We start from the raw sequence: 20461 nt of genomic DNA, 5'->3' as shown, positions 1-20461 counted from the left end.
TGTCCATCAATTCATTGATTTATGTAGGATATCCATGTAAATAATGATTAGTTCTTATCTATTGATGTGAAAATATGTCCACAGTGTATTAAGTTTAATTAAAAAATTTAGTTTCAAGACAGCATGCTTTTTATTCCATTTTTGTTTAAAAATATATTTACAAGAAAAAAGTCTGGAAGGATAATACCTTAATTTTCTTGGGTGGGGGTGAGGGTTAGATCATGGCAATTTTTATATTCTTCCTCATAATTGCTGTTGTTTTTACAGTGAACATATACTGTTTTCACAATCCAAAAAAATTTGTTTACATTTTGAAAAAAATAAGACCAGATATAATTTTTTCAATTTTATTCTTAGACAATACAATAAAATAATATTTAAGCTGTAATTACAGAAATATTAGTACATTACAACATTGTAATTTTGTCAAGATATAATATAAAATATTCAATATATTTTAAATATATTTCATTTGGTTATAGAGTAAATATTAAATTAAGTTTAGTAGCAGTAAGTTACATTGGATGCATAGAAAAATCTTTGTAAGTTAAATTAGCAATAAAATTCAAATTTAGAATTATTGTAATACTTTTATAAATAAGTTACGTAATAATGTTTATCTTGCAAAAAGACCTTTGAGAAATCCACTATTTCAGCACACTGTGAAATTCCAAAGTTGAAGCCCGAAATTTAAAAGAAACAAGTTATTTACATTTATCTACAAAGTTAAATCTTCATAACCTTATAAACTACTGATAGGTATCTGGAAAGGAATGCACATGAACTATGTTTTAATGTTCAGTCTTAGAAGTGGGACTGAGCAACTGTTAATATGGCTTCATTGGAATTTAAGGTTTTAGCATCACTTGTCTTCCTCAGAAGTTAAACACTGGTAAGAGGGCAAGAAAAGATGGAGGCTTGGGGACAAGCAGAGGCCAGTCATCTGGCATTAGCACCAGTATAGGGCATTTACTTATTAGTAAAATTAGATGACCTTAAGGTCATTTGTGATTTTGGACTTTAAAGAGAGGCATGGATGGAGCAATAGTTGCCAGCTGTACCTGGTAACTGTCTGTAGAATTGTTTCTTAAGTGTTTGCCTAGAGCGGTTCTTCCCAATCAGAAATCACCTGGAGGGTTTGTTAAAACACAGATTTCTGGGCCTTACCCCCAGAGTTTCTGATTCTAAAGGTCTAGGGTGAGCCCTAGAATTTGCACTTATGGCAAGTACCCAGATGCTGCTAATGCTGCTGGTCTAGAGACCACACTTTGAGAATTGCTGACCTACACAGGGTTTGTGGAGATCAGCTAGCCCTATGCCGTGATAGTACAATTAAGAGAGTAGGATATTTTTAGAGCAAAAAAAGTCTTACTAGAAGATGAGTCTAAAAAAAAAAATGAGTCTAAGTAAATAATCTAAGTAAAATGCACTTCTCAGTTTAAATGTAAAAATGGCTTGACAGTAGTCACATGAGCAGTGAAGGATGCCAACCAAGGTCACAGTCTGGGCTGTCCTCTGGGGTCACATCTTCACTTACAGAGCAACTGAGGTTGAAGCAATAACCTGAATTTAAATATCAGCACCACCAACTCCACCTAGGTGGATCAGGAAGCATATTTGACATACAACTGCCAAACTATACAATTCGTACATTAAGATTTTTACGCAATGGACTCTCTCAATGGTTTGTAAGAATATGTAATATCAAAAACATGTTTTTACAAAAGAAGAATTAGATAGTTAACAAGGGAATAAATCTCTGAACACCCAGTTTAAATGGAATATTTAGAGCAAAGGAAAAATATTCTGAGCCTGATTAGCCAACAAATGGCTTAAGTTCTTCCATGGATTGCTGAACTACTATTTTATAAGGTATGCACCAAGATTTATAGGGATGGGGATAAAGTGCACATCTAGGAAGTAATGTCCTTGTTATTTGTGTGGGTGTAATTAATTCACTAGGGTAAAAATTGTATCTATTTGAATATAAGCAAGCTATATTGCTGCAGTGAAATGAATTCAATGGACAAACAAAAATATCTTTTAAAAAATGTAAACCAAAACCAGACAGTATTTCCAAGGCTATTATGATTCCATTCAGAGCAACCCCCTTTTGGCCATAGTCTTGGGTATGTTTGAAAAAGCACTAGAAAAATCCATGAACCTCAGTTCAATTCTGGTTCCCTTAGGCCTTAGGTTACTCACCAGGTTTGAAAGTCCAGTTTATTCATGATGCTCTAGTATTCCACTTGTCTCTATCCCCTTGCCTACCCAGGGTCTAAAGCTTTAGGAAGCGGGTGGTTGGGCAATCTAAAACAGATTTAGCCTCCCTGAGTCTCAAAGACTGGAATAGAAGGGGGGCAAATCCTGGGACTCCAGTAGACCAAATAGCTCTTAACTTGTAGCGTCAAACTTTATACAGTCACCATTTACTTAGTGCATTGGTTACAAATGGAATACAATTTCAGTGATATTTTGTGAAAAGCCTACTGCCTTGAGTTAGGGAACTTTGACACAGTACAGATTTAGAGAGCAGTATCACAGAACTAACTTAAAAGAATGCTTTGTTGTGTGGGGAAACAAATAGAAACTTTGTACTAAGCCATCATAGGGCGATATTGTTCCATTAGAGAAAAATACTTAAATAAATGCATGTTCTTTATCATTACTTGGTTATTTAGGATGAAAAGTCACAGTTCTATTTTTTCTTTATTTCTTCAATGTCTCCTCTTCATGCACACCTGACAGCGACTTATTATCTTTTCTAACTCCCCAGCTTTCACAGTTGATGGAATAGGTTTTCTGAAATAAAAAACAAAACAAAACTAAAAAAAAACCCACAAAAATCTTCATCAATTTATAGATAAAAGGGAAATACTTCCTGGGTTTGAGTTTTATTAATGAATATTGTAGCTCATCTAAACTTTATTATAGGGAGGTATATTTCTGAAAAGGTATCTATGTCAGCATTTTAGTTGTATTTAGCAGCAACTTGCAGGTGCAAACTTACGGATCATTTTTTCTGAAATAAAAACTACTCCTATCCTTTTAATACTCTGTATTACTCACAAGTCTTCCATACAGTAAATTAAGATTAGCAGATCATTTAGTATTGATAGTTTTATTCAGGAGTCTATAAATTCATATATAAATATTAAATACATTTAGTGATGATAAAAATCACATTTTTTTTGGTCTTTATTGGTACAGTAGCACAAACCATGGCTACTTGTTGACTCTAGACCACTTGTAAACTGGATTTTATTGGCTAAACAGGCTAAACAGGATTTTATTGGCATGGGGAGATTTTTTAGATGTAAGTACATCAACACACAGGGCATGAAAATCTAACATAGGCAACCTTTGAATAGTTATGCAATTGAGTCATCAGATTAAACTTGACTTTGAATAGTTACCTGAACATTCTTTTGGGGTCTAACGAAGCCAACCAGAAACTGTAGGAATTTGAATAGTAGTTGCATGTTCCTCTTCCATGACATTCTATAAACGGACTGGCTCGGAATTCTTCTAAGCAGGAGCCGGGGGATGCCAGTGCCTGCCCAGCGCCCTCTGAACCTGCACTTGTGAACTATCATAATAAAAGTATCCAAATAAGAATTCTTTGCATACTGCTCACATTTTCAATGCTCTAAAATTTTCTTTTTTGTAATAGAAGACAGTAAGAAAAAAACCCAGAAAGGATGAATTAAACCTCTTGTGCTTCTTTACCCAAATTTACTAACACTCCAGCTACCTTCCAAGTTGAAGGATAGTCATCAAAAATAAAATAAAAGCTATTTATTTTGCCTGGAATGCTCTTTTCCCCAGGTCTGACTGGTTCTTTCTTGTCATTCAGGGGTCTGCTTAAATATAACCTCCAAAAAGATTTCCTTGACTTCATCCCTATCAGTCTCTCTCCTTATCTTGCCTTATTTCCTTCCTAGGACTGTCCACCACCTGAACTCATTACTATTATCGTTATTTTGTCTTCTTGCTTATATGTCTATCACTAGGATATAAGCTCCATGAGAGCAGGAACTTTGGTTCACTGCCAGTATCCTTAGTACCTAGAATGGTCAAGGCACATAGTAGGTGTTAAATAAATATTTGTTGAATTAATGATTGAATGAATGGACGTCTGTGAGTAAAGAAGGGGGAATAGTATATCATAAATGATGCTACACAGAATATGAATGACCATTAGCCACGTTTGTGCAGGTATCAGAATCACAAATGTTAATCCCTAGATTTCTTCATTTAGTACTTACATATTGGGGAATTTTTCTTTAAAAGGCTGTTTCTTTTAGTTCCCATCTTCATAGGAACTTCAAAGGGTCACAGTATAAGGCACAAAGATTTTGGAGCAGACAGGCTCAGATTCAAATGCCAGTTTTACCACCTACTAGTTGTGAGACCCTGGGGAAATTTCTTTACTTCATTCTTACTTGTAAAACTGTAGATGATAGAAACTACCTTGCAGGGTTTTCAGAAGGCTTTTGGAGGATATATAAAACAGCTGCCACATTTTTTAAGAAAGGCATTCTATTACCAATATGGTAGCTACTCTTCACTTAAATGTCTCACTTAGAATTTGTGGGTAGTCTCTTTCTGAGAAGTCTATTTTTTAAAATGCTCCATTGTTTACCAAAGAACAACTTACTTGAAGTAAAAAAAAGTATATTTGCAGATTTTCAAGCAAATACCCACAGCAGATTGTGCATATTATTGTCAAGCGATATCATTCCTGGGGGCCACTTCTCATCCAGCCCAATGTAAGATTCCACAGATTATCTTTACTATGAATTTACTGTTCCTTTTCTCCTTACCATGATGAAAGAAAATCCTTTCCAGAGAGAAATCCAGCCAGGAGGACAGGAGGGGATATCAGTAGTTTGGCTGTGAACAGCTATGGCAATGGCAGGACCTTCACAGACGGAGCATCTGTAACACGAAACGAAGAAGATGGCAGCCATCGTCACTTCCTGCACCATGATGTGCTGCCTTACATTCCATTACAAACGAAGTGATTCAACCGCTCCCATCACGAAGCTAAGGGATTGGGATCTTACCTGCTAATATAAGGCTCCAGGGCCCGGCCAGTAATTGGAGCCATGTCCACTGGCATCAGAGCTGGTGTTGACAGCCAGTATGAATAATCGTTTCGAGATGCGAAATTACATACATCATTGATATTGCAGAATAAGAATGGCATTGTAGTAAATCTCTGCAGGCAGCTGCCGAGAGTTCCTAATAAAACATCAGACTGGGTGTCACTTTCAGTAAATTCAAATTATTTTGATTCTCATTACTAGATAGAGGCTAATTAAAACACAACCTATGGCAAAAACTGGAGAAAGACAACACAAAAGAGCTATTTGCAAAATGTGTGATTGAAAAGTTTTAATACTGATAGAAATTAAAGATCCCATAGGGAAAGAAATCCTCCTTCGTTCTTCCACCTTGAACGCTTCCTGTGGCCGTTTCTAATCAGTCTAGAATTTGAGGACTAGCAGAGGTTGCTTGGAAAAATGTCTGCTTCAAAGTATTCCCAGTTCTTCATATGTATATGCTAGCCAATAACCAGACAAAGCTTTAGAAAAGATGTTACTTTGAAGATTAAAAAGCAGACAGGTATTTTAGTGAAAAGTCTTTGCGTTGCACAGAATGAACTAGATTGACATTCATGAGGCAGGCTCCTTCTAGAGCTTACATTCCGGAATGAATATTAGACAGGCCAACGTCTTATTTACTCTCTTTAAAAAGTGCTGTGAGGGGCTTCCCTGGTGGCGCAGTGGTTGAGAATCTGCCTGCCAATGCAGGGGACACGGGTTCGAGCCCTGGTCTGGGAAGATCCCACATGCCGCGGAGCAACTGGGCCCGTGAGCCACAACTACTGAGCCTGCGCGTCTGGAGCCTGTGCTCCGCAACAAGAGAGGCCGCGATAGTGAGAGGCCCGCGCACCGCGATGAAGAGTGGCCCCCGCTCGCCACAACTAGAGAAAGCCCTCGCACAGAAACGAAGACCCAACACAGCCAAAAATAAATAAATAAATAAATAAATAAATAAAGGAGTTCCTTAAAAAAAAAAAAAAGTGCTGTGACATACTCAGGTTGTTTATACTTAACTTTAGAGGGAAGTACCCCATGCCATAAATATGTATAGTCTGCACGTGGAACAAACTAGCTAGAAATGAGAATGAGGACATTACCCAGGTCCTGTCCATGGGATTGTTCATTTCCTTGTACAAAGAGAAGAGAAAACCCACTATAGAGTGGTTCTGTCCCTTCTGGACAGGAGGGAACTGCCGTGGTCTGGCTGTGCCGGGTGAAGACAAAGCCCCTCATCGTTGTCCCCCTTGCAGGTGGTCCAGTGTCTCCAGGTCTCCCCTTCAAGCCTGGCAGGCCATCGGATCCAGGCGGTCCTTTAAAAAACACATTATACACGTTGCAACACAAATGAAACCTCAAACTTGTTTTTCCAAAATACTAACTTAAATGTTTATATATATTTATTAAGCCTCAAATACAGAAAGGAGTCCTAAAGAATAATGGTTTATAAAATGGCCAAAGAATATTCTTAAATGTTGACTATTTTATTACAAATGCCTCTTACGATAGATATTTGTGTATGTCTGATGATGAGTCTTTTGAGATCAGGTTTTCATCTTCGTATTGTCCTGTGGTGCCTGACATCAAGACGAACTCTGTCTACTTGTGAATAATTCTCAGCACAGTTTGTGTTGTAGTAGCCTTGCTCTTGCTTTGGCCCCATTCTGTAACCCAGACTTGGTCAGTAAAGTTTTTAAATTTATGGGATCATTAATAAGAGTTTTATTTTTTACCATTTTGAAAAACACATTTTTAAGGAAAGTTGAATGATTAATAATGTTTTAAAGCACTCAGGACAATACTAAGTCATGAGTGATTATGCAGTTAATATTAAAATTAATATTATTAGTTAGCATTATATTTAAAGACAAATCTCTAGTCTTTACAGTTGTATTATAGTAGATCTGGGCATATGTCAATGAATTCAAAATCACATTTAGAGTTTTTTCTTACTTTAACAAAGTCAGCAATCCTAAAAAATAAGATTTGGAGAGCTGGGTATTTTCTAGAAAGGTGCTTTTGAAACTTTTGCAGAAGGTAGGTTTTGATCCAGGCATATCAAATTGACACATACAAGTTTATGTTCAGACTAAAGTACTTAAAGAGGCCCCTTTTTGGGACACGCACATGAGTTGTTGAGTTAGTATTCAAGACTGGAAAAGTTAAAAGACAGCTTTCCTAAATAGGGATACTAAGTTGCTCTTCTATTCATATCAAGGTAATGTTTTTCCAACTATGTACTTAGGTGCTACTCTTACAAGTAGATATTATCAACTAAGTACACAGTATCCCCTTTTCTGAAAACAGAATTGGTGTTTCATTAGGCCTATGTGTCCTCAGGTTAAAAATCTGAAGTACATTTGCCCAGTTAACAAGATAGGAAGAATGGTTTATTCCAGTAACTCTTGATTTTCTGTCTTCTTCCGAAAGAAGATTTTGCCCCGGCTTTTAGTCTAATCTGCACAACACAAATTGAAAGATCTAGATCTAGATCTTGATCTAGATCTTATGGTCACAAATTTGAACAAGGCTCCTTTCTCTGTATATATATATGGGTAATAGCTCTCCTTCAGTGAAGGAGAACAGCCAGCTGTTTGTTTACCTTGCTCTCCTTTACAACCTTTGTTGCCTTTTTCTCCAATTGGTCCAGGGGTTCCTGGTAGTCCATCCTTGCCTGATTTACCTCTTGGCCCACAGGGTCCTAGGCAAAAAACCCAACATTGTATTGAATGGATCATATAGAAAAAAAAGCAGGGTGGCCAACCATCCCAGTTTACCCAAGACTTCTACCGTTTCATCAATAAAAGTCCTGCAAAGAGAACAGACTGGGCAAACTGGGATAGTTGGTCATCCAACATGTTACAACCTACTTCCCAGGGGGAAAGAAAAAACCCCTGAGAAATGAACTAGGAGTATATGAAATACAGCAGTTTAAAATTGTGCTACCATTTTGATTTATGCTGCTCCAGAATTCACTATGCCCTTGTATTGATCAAAGTAAAAAATCATATCTCTCTTATCTCCCAGGTGATTCAGGCAAACGTAGAACACAACAATTCCATTCAGAAGTCTATTACAATACGCTAAGACTATAAAAAAGGGTTAGTTCAATTTCCATGAACCAATATTTTGACAAGATTTCATAATATTAAGCATACATTTGCATTTACTACTCTTCCAAGTGCTGTACAAACTGTTAGAAAAGTATAAATACCTGAAACTCAGGTTTATTTGGGCAATCATTTATAAATAGTCAGAACTCCAAGACTGACAGTTGTCAGAGAAGATAGACTTCATACTTTTACCTTAACCAAAAAAATCCTGTGTTTCCTAAAGTGTATTTGTTCAAGTTTATACTATACACAACAGTTTTCAACAGATTCAAAAGGAGTTTTATTTGCTGGTCAAGAGTAAAATGAGCTCAATGCTAAAGCTGATGATTAAAAACACTGTAATGTGTAACATTTTCTGTGAAGTTGTATCATTTGTTTCCAAAGCTCTTTACAGGTATTTTGGTTCAACTGCTTCCTAGTGATCCCAGTCAAGTCTGCCAGGTCCACACCTGAGTTTCCCGGTAGCCCCAGGGGCCCAGGTTCTCCTTGCATCCCTGGTTCTCCAGCTGGGCCAGGTGGGCCTGGGCTTCCTGGAAGGGAGATGATCTTCACTGTGCCAGGGTCTCCACGTACACCTATTGACATGAACATGTAAGAAGATGATGGCTTTCCTGATGAGTTACTGTTTCTTCATGGACAGCAATACTAAAGAAATAATATTTACCAGGTGGTCCTTTTGGCCCAATTCTCCCTGGAGGTCCACTTGGTCCCAGAAATCCTGAATTACCCTTCTCCCCTTAAAAAAAATAAAAAGGCAATGTGATTCCACATAGAACAATGGGTTTCCTAGCTCTTTAGGTTGATGGTCAACTCTAGATAATGGGAGTTATGACCAGAGGTTATGAGTTCTGTGACAATGGCTGCAACTTAGTTATATTCGTGTGAGTTGTGGCATTTCATTTGGACCCAGTTAGCCATGTTTAATGTCTATTAAAAATATATTCTAGAAGTAGGCATTAAGAACTAGTATTTTAGCATTGAAGGGGAAGCATTCCTAAGAGTTCACTTATTAAGTTCAGAAACCAATTCAATTTAATATTTAAGGTAAAATATGAAGTGACATTAAAACCTATTTTAGCACTTCCTAGTGAATTATATTGGTTGTCAATAGTTATCTATTTTCTCAGCTTATTACTCTAGCTTTACTAGTAGCCCAAAGTTAGTTATGTTAGGAACTCTCATGAGCTCATATAGAATATCTACTTTGATGTAAACTATCAAAGTGGTAAGATTTCTCTCCCAAACAGTCTTTGACATGAATGAAATGTTACCAAGAACCATCGATTTGGAGAAATATTCTCTTTTAAAAAATCTTGACAAAATGTAGACATTACATCTGATTACTTAGAAAGAACTTAATACTAAACATGATATTCATAGCAGAAATATAATAAAACAATTATATTACCCAAAGCTAACTGGCAACTACACTATAAATTATCCACTAGATATCAGAACTTGAGGATAGTGTTAACATTTGCTTACATCTACCAGAAGAGGCCTAAGTATTTTTCCCTTTGGGGATTAAAAATTTCCAAATAAAGAAGTGCAAACTCATAGGTAGTGCCAGATGATAGACAGTCTTATTCTGGAATCTAAGAGACTAATTGAATGTATTTCACGGAACATATTCCAAAGAACTGATTTTATGAATCTTCCATCTATATACATCTACATATTTCACCAGACTATTTCTGTCTTTAGTAGGGCCTTTCTGTAAGTTTTCAAGTCTTAGCTGTTCCTGTTCTGAGACTTGGGGGAGTGACAGGTGTACACGTCTTCCCCAGGCTGTCTGAGAGTATTCACCAACCCAATGTCTAGTGAGAGTCCTCAGAATCACTTGCTTTGATTTCTTCTTTGCTATTTTGCTCCTTGAAAAGCCAGTGGTTGAAAGCATTGAAAAGGCTCTCTTTAAACTCCAGCTTGCCTCCCTCAGACCTGGAAAAGTCTGTCTTTCATAGAAACATGGTTTTGTTCACTTTGGTTGAAATTCTTGTTTAGCATCTATTTAGTCTGTGATAATAGATTCCCCGCACACACAAAACCATACCAGTGGATTTAACCAGCTAAGACAACAAATCCAATATTCAAAATGTCATTTGAGGTCATAGCACCCTTATGGAAGATTTGAGAATTATTTTCTGAAACCTCAAGTTTAAATTTATGTGTATGAACATCTTAAACTTAAAATCTCCAAATTACATGTCTTCTCTGATTAAAAACATAATACATGTGTCCCATAAAAAAACAAGTGCTTGAATCTGCATATGAAAATTTACTTACCCTCCCCCATTATCAGCTTGGTGAATACTCTTTTAGATTTTCAGCTTCTTAAAATTATCACACATGCACAAAGTAAAATAAACCATTCAAAGCAATGCTGTTGCTACTGATGTGGTTCCTTATCCCCCAGCCCGACACACATCAGTACTCTCGAAGGTAACCACTTTAAACTATTTCTGTTTTGAGTTTTTCTATAGTTTCCATCCTTAAGGTATGGTTTAATTTTTAAGGCCCCTGGGGTTGTGTGCTGGTGGAGTCTTCCTTCCTCGTTCATACTGAGGTCCTATTTGTACCCCAACTGTCTGTGGTGACCGTAGGGGTTCAGTAAACATTTGTGTATCCTAAAATATGAATCATGGTCATTGTCTTTGCATCCAAAGAGTAGTGCACAAAAACAGTACCTTTCATGCCTGGAAATCCATAGAATCCAGGATCACCTCTGACCCCTGGCAGACCTGGGGCACCTGGTGCTCCCTATATTTTAAATAAGAAAGAGCAGAACCACAGACATATTTTTAAAATCACAATACTCACTACAGTTTTTTTTTTCTTTAAAGCATATAGGATATAATACTATGTTGGGTCAGAATGAGTTAAAGTTGTCAGACATCATTTTTACATTCCAATCCAGTATTTCACCTCCTGTAACTCCTGTGCCACCTACCTCACCTTACGACTATCATTTTCAATAAGAAAGAAGTAAAAACTACCCTTAAGCCCAAGAGCCAACATAACTTCTCATGTTAATGTATGTTGGTGTGAGTATTGGATACAACTGAATATTCTGTATTCTAAACTGAACTGCCCAGTATTTGAAGATCTTTCAGGAAGAATAGGTACCAGATTGCCAGGACGAAAATTATAATTTGTATTTGTAATTCTTGCAAAGGCAGCAGAGTTGCTGTTGAATTGTAGCACCCACCATCATTCTAACTAAGCCATCAGAGTTATAACTTACTCTGGTCAGAGAGATAGAAGTAAAAGTTCCAGGGATGGGAGCATGAAGGGGTTGACAGGGGAGTTTTGACATGCACGTTTGGCAAAGATGCAGTGATCTGACCGGGCAGAGATGCTCCCTCCTTATGAGGCTCAGACTAATTGCTGTTGTGACCATGAGATGCTCAAGCAAGGCCGTCGGAGGAGAGGGGAGGGAACAGGGCTTCCGAAAAGAGTTCTATTTCAGAATGTATATTGCATCTACTCTTATACTGTCCATATGAATGAGACAGAATGCTATTACTTGAAAACAATGAATTGAAGCTCATGAAAAATGCCAACAATAACAAAACTGGTCTTTCAGCCTGCTGTCTTTGGAGCTAGAAGATGAAAGAAGGAACAGTCCTATTTCTTAGATAAGGTGGTGTGAGGTTAAAAAAGGAGAGAGAGAAAACAACCATGTGATCAAGGAGTCTCAGGCTTCTGAAGTCTGGCCTGTTCTCCAGAGGTAAAGATAACCAGGGAGGAAGGTCTGGTGCCAGGCCCTGCCTTAGGGTGGAGAAGAAGCTGCTTCCTGCAAGGAGAGAGCTGTTAAGGGCAAGGAGTCAGTTTAGATATCCATCAAGAAGAATTTTCTTTCAAGCGCAAATGTAGAAGCCTAGACTAACCTTGGAGGCACAGGGGATTTAAGAGAGATTGCATTTCCAAACCAGACTTTCCACATCCCAGTGTCCTTGGAAGGACTTTCAGTGTGATCATAGGATTAGTGTTTGCCACTTTCAAAGAATCATGGAGAACATGAGAAATACCTAAGACTGGAGTTGGGCAAATATCTCACTTAAAAAAAAAGTTTTAAAAAGGTAGATTCTGGAAACCAAATACCAAGAGAGCTTAAGAGAGTGTAACATGTTTCCTGACAAGAAGTCATGCCGAAGAACCTCATTACCCATCACAAGGAAACACAGAACATCTATGACATAACCGATTTCCTCATTAGTTTCCAAGAATTTGATGTAAACAGAGGGATCAGGTTTTTCAAATATGCTGTTAAGAGAAAGCTAGGGAAGGTGACCATAGTGTTGAGTGAGATGCTGTGAATTGAGAGATCTTAATAGGCTGGAAACATGAGCCTGAAGGAACAAGATGATAACTAAGAAAGATAAATGTGAAAGTTCTGCCCTTATGTCGCAAGTACACAAATAGAGAAGACAAAAATTAATGGAGAGGGCTTTCCTGGTGGCGCAGTGGTTAAGAATCCGCCTGCCAATGCAGGGGATGCGGGTTCCAGCCCTGGTCCAGGAAGATCCCACCTGCCGTGGAGCAACTAAGCCCGTGCGCCACAACTACTGAGCCTGTGATCTAGAGCACGCGAGCCACAACTACTGAGCCCGCGTGCCACAACTACTGAAGCCAGCGTGCCTAGGGCCCGTGCTCCGCAGCAAGAGAAGCCACCGCCGTGAGAAGCCCGTGCACTGCAACGAAGAGTAGCCCCCGCTCGCCGCAACTAGAGAAAGCCCGCACACAGCAACGAAGACCCAACGCAGCCAAAAATAAAAAAAAAAGTAATGGAGAAAACTTAGTAGCAGTTCATGAGGAAAAGGCACAAGGTCTTTCGTTGACTATAAGCTCAATGTGTGATGATTGTATGGTAATGAGGCTGCCAAACAGCTCATGTGGAATTTTAGGTTGGATTATAAAACAGAATATTCAGGATAGTGAGACTCTTCCATCCTCTAGCCACTCCGTGGGGTACTGAGTTCTTACTCCTGTAAGGTGTTTGTCCCAGGGGCTGCATTTTTAAGGTATTGACAAACTAAGATATATTCAGAATAGAGGCAGAGCTGATGACATCTTAAACTGAACTTGAGAAAAAAAAAACCCATGTATTTATTGGGAGGGAAAATAGAAGGAAATGGCAGCTATTTACAAATACTGGAAGGTATGTCGTGGGCAGAAAATAAATAGACATTTAGGGGATGGCAAAGATAATTTTGAAAGCATATTAATAGAGAAAAATTATGTTGTCATCTAGAATGGAACTGTTCAGAGTCTAAACAAGAAAAGGTCGGGAATGAGAAGGGTCCCATATGGACCAAACTTTCAGAGGCCTCTTGGAGACCAAATCTGTCCAACTCTTAAGATTCTTTGATTCTTTGAACCTTCTGGACTCCATCTTTTTTGGGGTGCACTACACAGAAGCATCACAAGTGGGAAATTTTTGTTGCCTCCAGTTACATCTGATCCTGGCAATCGATTTAGAAGAATCTAAGACGTCAAAATAATTTTCCACACTTACCGGATGACCCGGTGGCCCCATGTCTCCTACAGTTCCAGGCGGACCTCTTGGGCCAGGCTGGCCCATAAATCCCTTGTCTCCTTTTATGCTTTCTACGGGACTCCCTTGAGGTCCAGGGGGACCAGGCTCACCTGAATTCACAAAAAGCCTGTCAGTATTGCCACTCGGGGGGCTTCGCAGGTTCTGTCAGTTACCCTTTTGAATGAAGAGCAAACTCTGCACTTTATCGTTACACCGAACATACTTTGCCTCGTGGGGTGTGACAGGATTGTGAATGAGATAATGCCAGCCAAGCGCCTGGCACAAGGCAGGAACTGCTTCTCCCTGATGACGGTCTGTTAGAGCAGGGTCTGTGTCTATCCCAGTACCTTATACAGAGTAGGAGCTCAATAAATATTGATGAATGGATGCATTTCTCTCTTCCAGGCTCATTAATTTGGTATTTACTAATTTTTCAAACAGGTCCCTCTGCCTCAACACCAACAGCCTTACTGCACCCCATGTGAGGACAGATGGGCATGGGAAGACAGAGAAGACCAGAGGGAAAAAGAAGCAAGATGGTCACGAGAAGACTGAAAGACATCAAATGTTACTTTCATTCTTTCATCTTATTTAGAAGTAGATGCTCTACCTGGGTTTCCTCTTCTGCCAGGTGGACCTCGATCTCCTTTTTGGCCAGGGATGATTGAACCAGGAAAGCCTGGTGGCCCTTGAGGTCCTGTCATGCCAATGGGCCCTCGAGGCCCAGCATCTCCCACTGGCCCTTTCCTGCCAGGGAGGCCCGGCAAGCCTGGGGCTCCCCTGTCTCCTTTGGCTCCTGCAAAGAAAAAAGCCTGGTAAGTTTCTGTAATGCCCCTATATCTGGTGTTATAGTTTGTGGTTATCCCTAATAATGTAGACACTTTGATTAAAGGTGTTAAGCTTCACAAGATAATTTTTTTTAAGAGGCTGACAACAGAGATACAGGTCTCCAAGGACTGGGTCTAGACTAGACCCAGTCCTGACTCCAACTAGCTGTTTGATCCTGATAAAGTCTCTTCACTGTTACAAGTCTCCGTTTTCTTATTTTAAAAATGAAGGTGATATCTGACTTAACTCAGTTTTTTAAATATCAAGTGAGAGAATATACAGATGGAAAAGCATGGTGTAAGCTTTAAAGTATTCTGTCCATGTAAGCCATAATCATTATCTGGTGATAGTTAATTACAATGACATTATTTAATCACTGATAATTCAATAGAGCACTAAAAAGCTAAACTTCGGGACTTCCCTGGTGGCGCAGTGGTTAAGAATCCACCTGCCAATGCAGAGGACACAGGTTCGAGCCCTGGTCCGGGAAGATCCCACATGCCACGGAGCAACTAATCCCAAGCCTGCAAGCCACAACTACTGAAGCCTGCGTGCCTAGAGCCCGTGCTCTGCAACAAGAGAAGCCACCGCATGAGAAGCCCACGCACCACAACGAAGAGTAGTCCCCGCTCGCTGCAACTAGAGAAAGCCCACGTGCAGCAACGAAGACCCAACACAGCCAAAAATAAATAAATAAATACATACATACATTAAAAAAAAAAAAAAAAAGTTAAACTTCATGGCTGGTTTGTGCATTTAAAGTGTTGCCCAGACAAACCCAGAAAAAGGAACGACAAAGTTGCCATCCCCATTCTGTCCTCTGGTTACTTCTCCCCCATAACACAAACACTAGTCTGGAAGGGACAAATGTGGTGAGAGTTTTGGATTTACCAAAGAAGACCCTGCAAAAGGTCACAACTTAATACTAATATTTTTCATCTCAGAGAACTTTCAAGAAATTGTGCTTTGACATTCATAAATGGAAGATGTTGTATGAATTGAAAATAATCTCTCCCTCTTCTCTCCCATCTTTGTGTTATTCTAGAAGTGGTAAATGGCATGAAAATGGGAGACAGATGAAAGGAAGAAGGACAAGTGAGGAGGAGGCTGGTGGCACAGGAAAGGGCTTGGGAAGTTATTTCTTATGCAGGGAAGGCTTAGGGGCATGATGAAAATAAAATTGATGACTATTGGATATCTAGCCCTTTGTCTATCATGTTCTTTAGCTTTTTATGCCTGCAATTTATACTTTTAAAAGAAAGTATTTAGATGATTTCAGCTCTCTTCAAGCTCTGAAATGCTGTATTTGTACAACAGGGTCTGGCAATGGTCTGAGGCACCAAGATGCTGTCTTGAGTTGTATATTCCATGTCCATGAAGATGCTTCCTTGTTTTACAATATTTCTTTTTAGGATTTGGGAGAATTAAAACTAATTAAAAGGATTCATACCTTCCAAGTATCAATGACCTCGTCTCCATATTTATTTATCCTAGAGGGATTGAGGTGCATAATCATTTAATTTCATAATTAGGCTATTTGTTGTTTTTAAAGGCTTTTTAATTTAAGATTTGATCGTTTGGTATCAAATTTTATTTCCAATTAAATGCTAAAGTGTCCTCATTCCAAATGGTTAAACTGTGAGCTTAGCCTAGGAAAATGAACGGAAACGCCTCTTTTTTTTTTTTTTTTTTTTACAGGAATGATTAATTTTTAATTGGTGTGTATTTTTTTTTTTTAAACATCTTTATTGAAGTATAATTGCTTTACAATGGTGTGCTAGCTTCTGCTTTACAACAAAGTGAATCAGTTACACATATACATATGTTGCCATATCTCTTCCCTCTTGCATCTCCCTCCCTCCCACCCTCCCTATCCCACCCCTCTAGGTGGTCACAAAGCACCGAGCTGATCTCCCTGTGCTATGCGGCTGCTTCCCACTAGTTATCTATTTTACATTTGGTAGTGTATATATGTCCATGACACTCTCTCACCCTGTCACATCTCACCCCTCCCCCTCCCCATATCCTCAAGTCCATTCTCTAGTAGGTCTGTGTCTTTATTCCCATCTTGCCACTAGGTTCTTCATGACTTTTTTTTTTTTTTTTTTTTTTCCCTTAGATTCCATATATATGTGTTAGCATACTGTATTTGTTTTTCTCTTTCTGACTTACTTCACTCTGTATGACAGACTCTAACTCCATCCACCTCATTACAAACACCTCCATTTCATTTCTTTTTATGGCTGAGTAATATTCCATTGTATATATGTGCCACATCTTCTTTATCCATTCATCCGATGATGGACACCTAGGTTGCTTCCATGTCCTGGCTATTGTAAACAGAGCTGCAATGAATATTTTGGTACATGACTCTTTCTGAATTATGGTTTTCTCAGGGTATATGCCCAGTAGTGGGATTGCTGGGTCACATGGTAGTTCTATTTTTAGTTTTTTAAGGAACCTCCATACTGTTCTCCATAGTGGCTGTATCAATTTACATTCCCACCAACAGTGCAAGAGTGTTCCCTTTTCTCCACACCCTCTCCAGCATTTATTGTTTCTAGATTTTTTGATGATGGCCATTCTGACCGGTGTGAGATGATACCTCATTGTAGTTTTGATTTGCATTTCTCTAATGATTAATGATGTTGAGCATTCTTTCATGAGTCTGTTGGCAATCTGTATCTCTTCTTTGGAGAAATGTCTATTTAGGTCTTCTGCCCATTTTTGGATTGGGTTGTTTGTTTTTTTGTTATTGAGCTGCATGAGCTGCTTGTAAATCTTGGAGATTAATCCTTTGTCCGTTGCTTCATTTGCAAATATTTTCTCCCATTCTGAGGGTTGTCTTTTGGTCTTGTTTATGGTTTCCTTTGCTGTGCAAAAGCTTTTAAGTTTCATTAGGTCCCATTTGTTTATTTGTGTTTTTATTTCCATTTCTCTAGGACTTGGGTCAAAAAGGATCTTGCTGTGACTTATGTCATACAGTGTTCTGCCTATGTTTTCCTCTAAGAGTTTGATAGTGTCTGGCCTTACACTTAGGTCTTTAATCCATTTTGAGTTTATTTTTGTGTATGGTGTTAGGGAGTGTTCTAATTTCATACTTTTACATGTACCTGTCCAATTTTCCCAGCACCACTTATTGAAGAGGCTGTCTTTTCTCCACTGTATATGCTTGCCTCCTTTATCAAAGATAAGGTGACCATATGTGCGTGGGCTTATCTCTGGGCTTTCTATCCTGTTCCATTGATCTATATTTCTGTTTTTGTGCCAGTACCAAACTGTCTTGATTACTGTAGCTTTGTAATATAGTCTGAAGTCAGGGAGCCTGATTCCTCCAGCTCCATTTTTCGTTCTCAAGATTGCTTTGGCTATTCGGGGTCTTTTGTGTTTCCATACAAATTGTGAAATTTTTTGTTCTAGTTCTGTGAAAAATGCCAGTGGTAGTTTGATAGGGATTGCATTGAATCTGTAGATTGCTTTGGGTAGCAGAGTCATTTTCACAATGTTTATTCTTCCAATCCAAGAACATGGTATATCTCTCCATCTATTTGTATCATCTTTAATTTCTTTCATCAGTGTCCTATAATTTTCTGCATACAGGTCTTTTGTCTCCTTAGGTAGGTTTATTCCTAGGTATTTTATTCTTTTTGTTGCAATGGTAAACGGGAGTGTTTTCTTAATTTCACTTTCAGATTTTTCATCATTAGTATACAGGAATGCAAGAGATTTCTGTGCATTAATTTTGTATCCTGCTACTTTACCAAATTCATTGATTAGCTCTAGTAGTTTTCTGGTAGCATCTTTTGGATTCTCTATGTATAGTATCATGTCATCTGCAAACAGTGACAGCTTTACTTCTTCTTTTCCGATTTGGATTCCTTTTATTTCTTTTTCGTCTCTGATTGCTGTGGCTAACACTTCCAAAACTATGTTGAATAATAGTGGTGAGAGTGGGCAACCTTGTCTTGTTCCTGATCTTAGTGGAAATGGTTTCAGTTTTTCACCATTGAGGACAATGTTGGCTGTGGGTTTGTCATATACGGCCTTTATTATGTTGAGGAAAGTTCCCTCTATGCCTACTTTCTGCAGGACTTTTATCATAAATGGGTGTTGAATTTTGTCGAAAGCTTTCTCTGCATCTATTGAGATGATCATATGGTTTTTCTCCTTCAATTTGTTAATATGATGTATCACGTTGATTGATTTGCGTATATTGAAGAATCCTTGCATTCCTGGAATAAACCCCACTTGATCATGGTGTATGATCCTTTTAATGTGCTGTTGGATTCTGTTTGCTAGTATTTTGTTGAGGATTTTTGCATCTATGTTCATCAGTGATATTGGCCTGTAGTTTTCTTTCTTTGTGACATCTTTGCCTGGTTTTGGTATCAGGGTGATGGTGGCCTCGTAGAATGAGTTGGGGAGTGTTCCTCCCTCTGCAATATTTTGGAAGAGTTTGAGAAGGATAGGTGTTAGCTCTTCTCTAAATGTTTGATAGAATTCGCCTGTGAAGCCATCTGGTCCTGGGCTTTTGTGTGTTGGAAGATTTTTAATCACAGTTTCAATTTCAGTGCTTGTGATTGGTCTGTTCATATTTTCTATTTCTTCCTGGTTCAGTCTCGGCAGGTTGTGCATTTCTAAGAATCTGTCCATTTCTTCCAGGTTGTCCATTTTATTAGCATAGAGTTGCTTGTAGTAATCTCTTATGATCGTTTGTATTTCTGCAGTGTCAGTGGTTACTTCTCCTTTTTCATTTCTAATTCTATTAATTTGAGTCTTCTCCTTTTTTCTCTTGATGAGTCTGGCTAATGGTTTATCAATTTTGTTTATCTTCTCAAAGAACCAGCTTTTAGTTTCATTGATTTTTGCTATTGTTTCCTTCATTTCTTTTTCATTTATTTCTGATCTGATCTTTATGATTTCTTTCCTTCTGCTAGCTTTGGGGTTTTTTTGTTCTTCTTTCTCTAATTGCTTTAGGTGCAAGGTTAGGTTGTTTATTCGAGATGTTTCCTGTTTCTTGATGTAGGCTTGTATTGCTATAAACTTCCCTCTTAGAACTGCTTTTGCTGCATCCCATAGGTTTTGGATCGTCGTGTCTCCATTGTCATTTGTTTCTAGGTATTTTTTGATTTCCCCTTTGATTTCTTCAGTGATCACTTCGTTATTAAGTAGTGTATTGTGTAGCCTCCATGTGTTTGTATTTTTTACAGATCTTTTCCTGTAATTGATATCTAGTCTCATAGCGTTGTGGTCGGAAAAGATACTTGATACGATTTCAATTTTCTTAAATTTACCAAGGCTTGATTTGTGACCCAAGATATGATCTATCCTGGAGAATGTTCCATGAGCACTTGAGAAAAATGTGTATTCTGTTGTTTTTGGGTGGAATGTCCTATAAATATCAATTAAGTCCATCTTGTTTAATGTATCATTTAAAGCTTGTGTTTCCTTATTTATTTTCATTTTGGATGATCTGTCCATTGGTGAAAGTGGGGTGTAAAGTCCCCTACTATGATTGTGTTACTGTCGATTTCCCCTTTTATGGCTGTTAGTATTTGCCTTATGTATTGAGGTGCTCCTATGTTGGGTGCATAAATATTTACAATTGTTATACCTTCCTCTTGGATCGATCCCTTGATCATTATATAGTGTCCGTCTTTGTCTCTTGTAATTGTCTTTATTTTAAAGTCTATTTTGTCTGATATGAGAATTGCTACTCCAGCTTTCTTTTGATTTCCATTTGCATGGAATATCTTTTTCCATCCCCTCACTTTCAGTCTGTATGTGTCTCTAGGTCTGAAGTGGGTCTCTTGTAGACAGCATATATATGGGTCTTGTTTTTGTATCCATTCAGCCAGTCTGTGTCTTTTGGTGGG

General features: G+C 38.3%; 1 protein-coding gene across 2 annotated transcripts in view; it reads right to left on the bottom strand.

The window, feature by feature from the left end:
• Nucleotides 1-435: 435 nt before the first annotated feature.
• The window catches only part of COL4A3 (collagen type IV alpha 3 chain), a 142238-nt gene continuing 122212 nt past the window's right edge, over nt 436-20461 (bottom strand). Inside the window, exons 42-52 of one of the 2 annotated variants that reach the window (XM_061187981.1) lie at nt 14368-14553; nt 13737-13867; nt 10906-10978; nt 8886-8957; nt 8671-8796; nt 7711-7809; nt 6209-6421; nt 5070-5247; nt 4827-4941; nt 3417-3589; nt 436-2802 (exon numbers count right to left, since the gene is read on the bottom strand). In XM_061187981.1, the coding sequence (XP_061043964.1) occupies nt 2718-2802; nt 3417-3589; nt 4827-4941; nt 5070-5247; nt 6209-6421; nt 7711-7809; nt 8671-8796; nt 8886-8957; nt 10906-10978; nt 13737-13867; nt 14368-14553 (1451 nt within the window). In that variant the 3' untranslated portion in view covers nt 436-2717. The remainder of the gene's footprint in view (nt 2803-3416; nt 3590-4826; nt 4942-5069; nt 5248-6208; nt 6422-7710; nt 7810-8670; nt 8797-8885; nt 8958-10905; nt 10979-13736; nt 13868-14367; nt 14554-20461) is intronic. The other variant, XM_061187974.1, reaches the window with a different exon arrangement.

Source organism: Eubalaena glacialis, chromosome 1, assembly GCF_028564815.1.
Source record: "Eubalaena glacialis isolate mEubGla1 chromosome 1, mEubGla1.1.hap2.+ XY, whole genome shotgun sequence".
Lineage (NCBI taxonomy): Eukaryota > Metazoa > Chordata > Mammalia > Artiodactyla > Balaenidae > Eubalaena > Eubalaena glacialis.
This window is presented reverse-complemented; position numbering and strand designations above follow the sequence as displayed.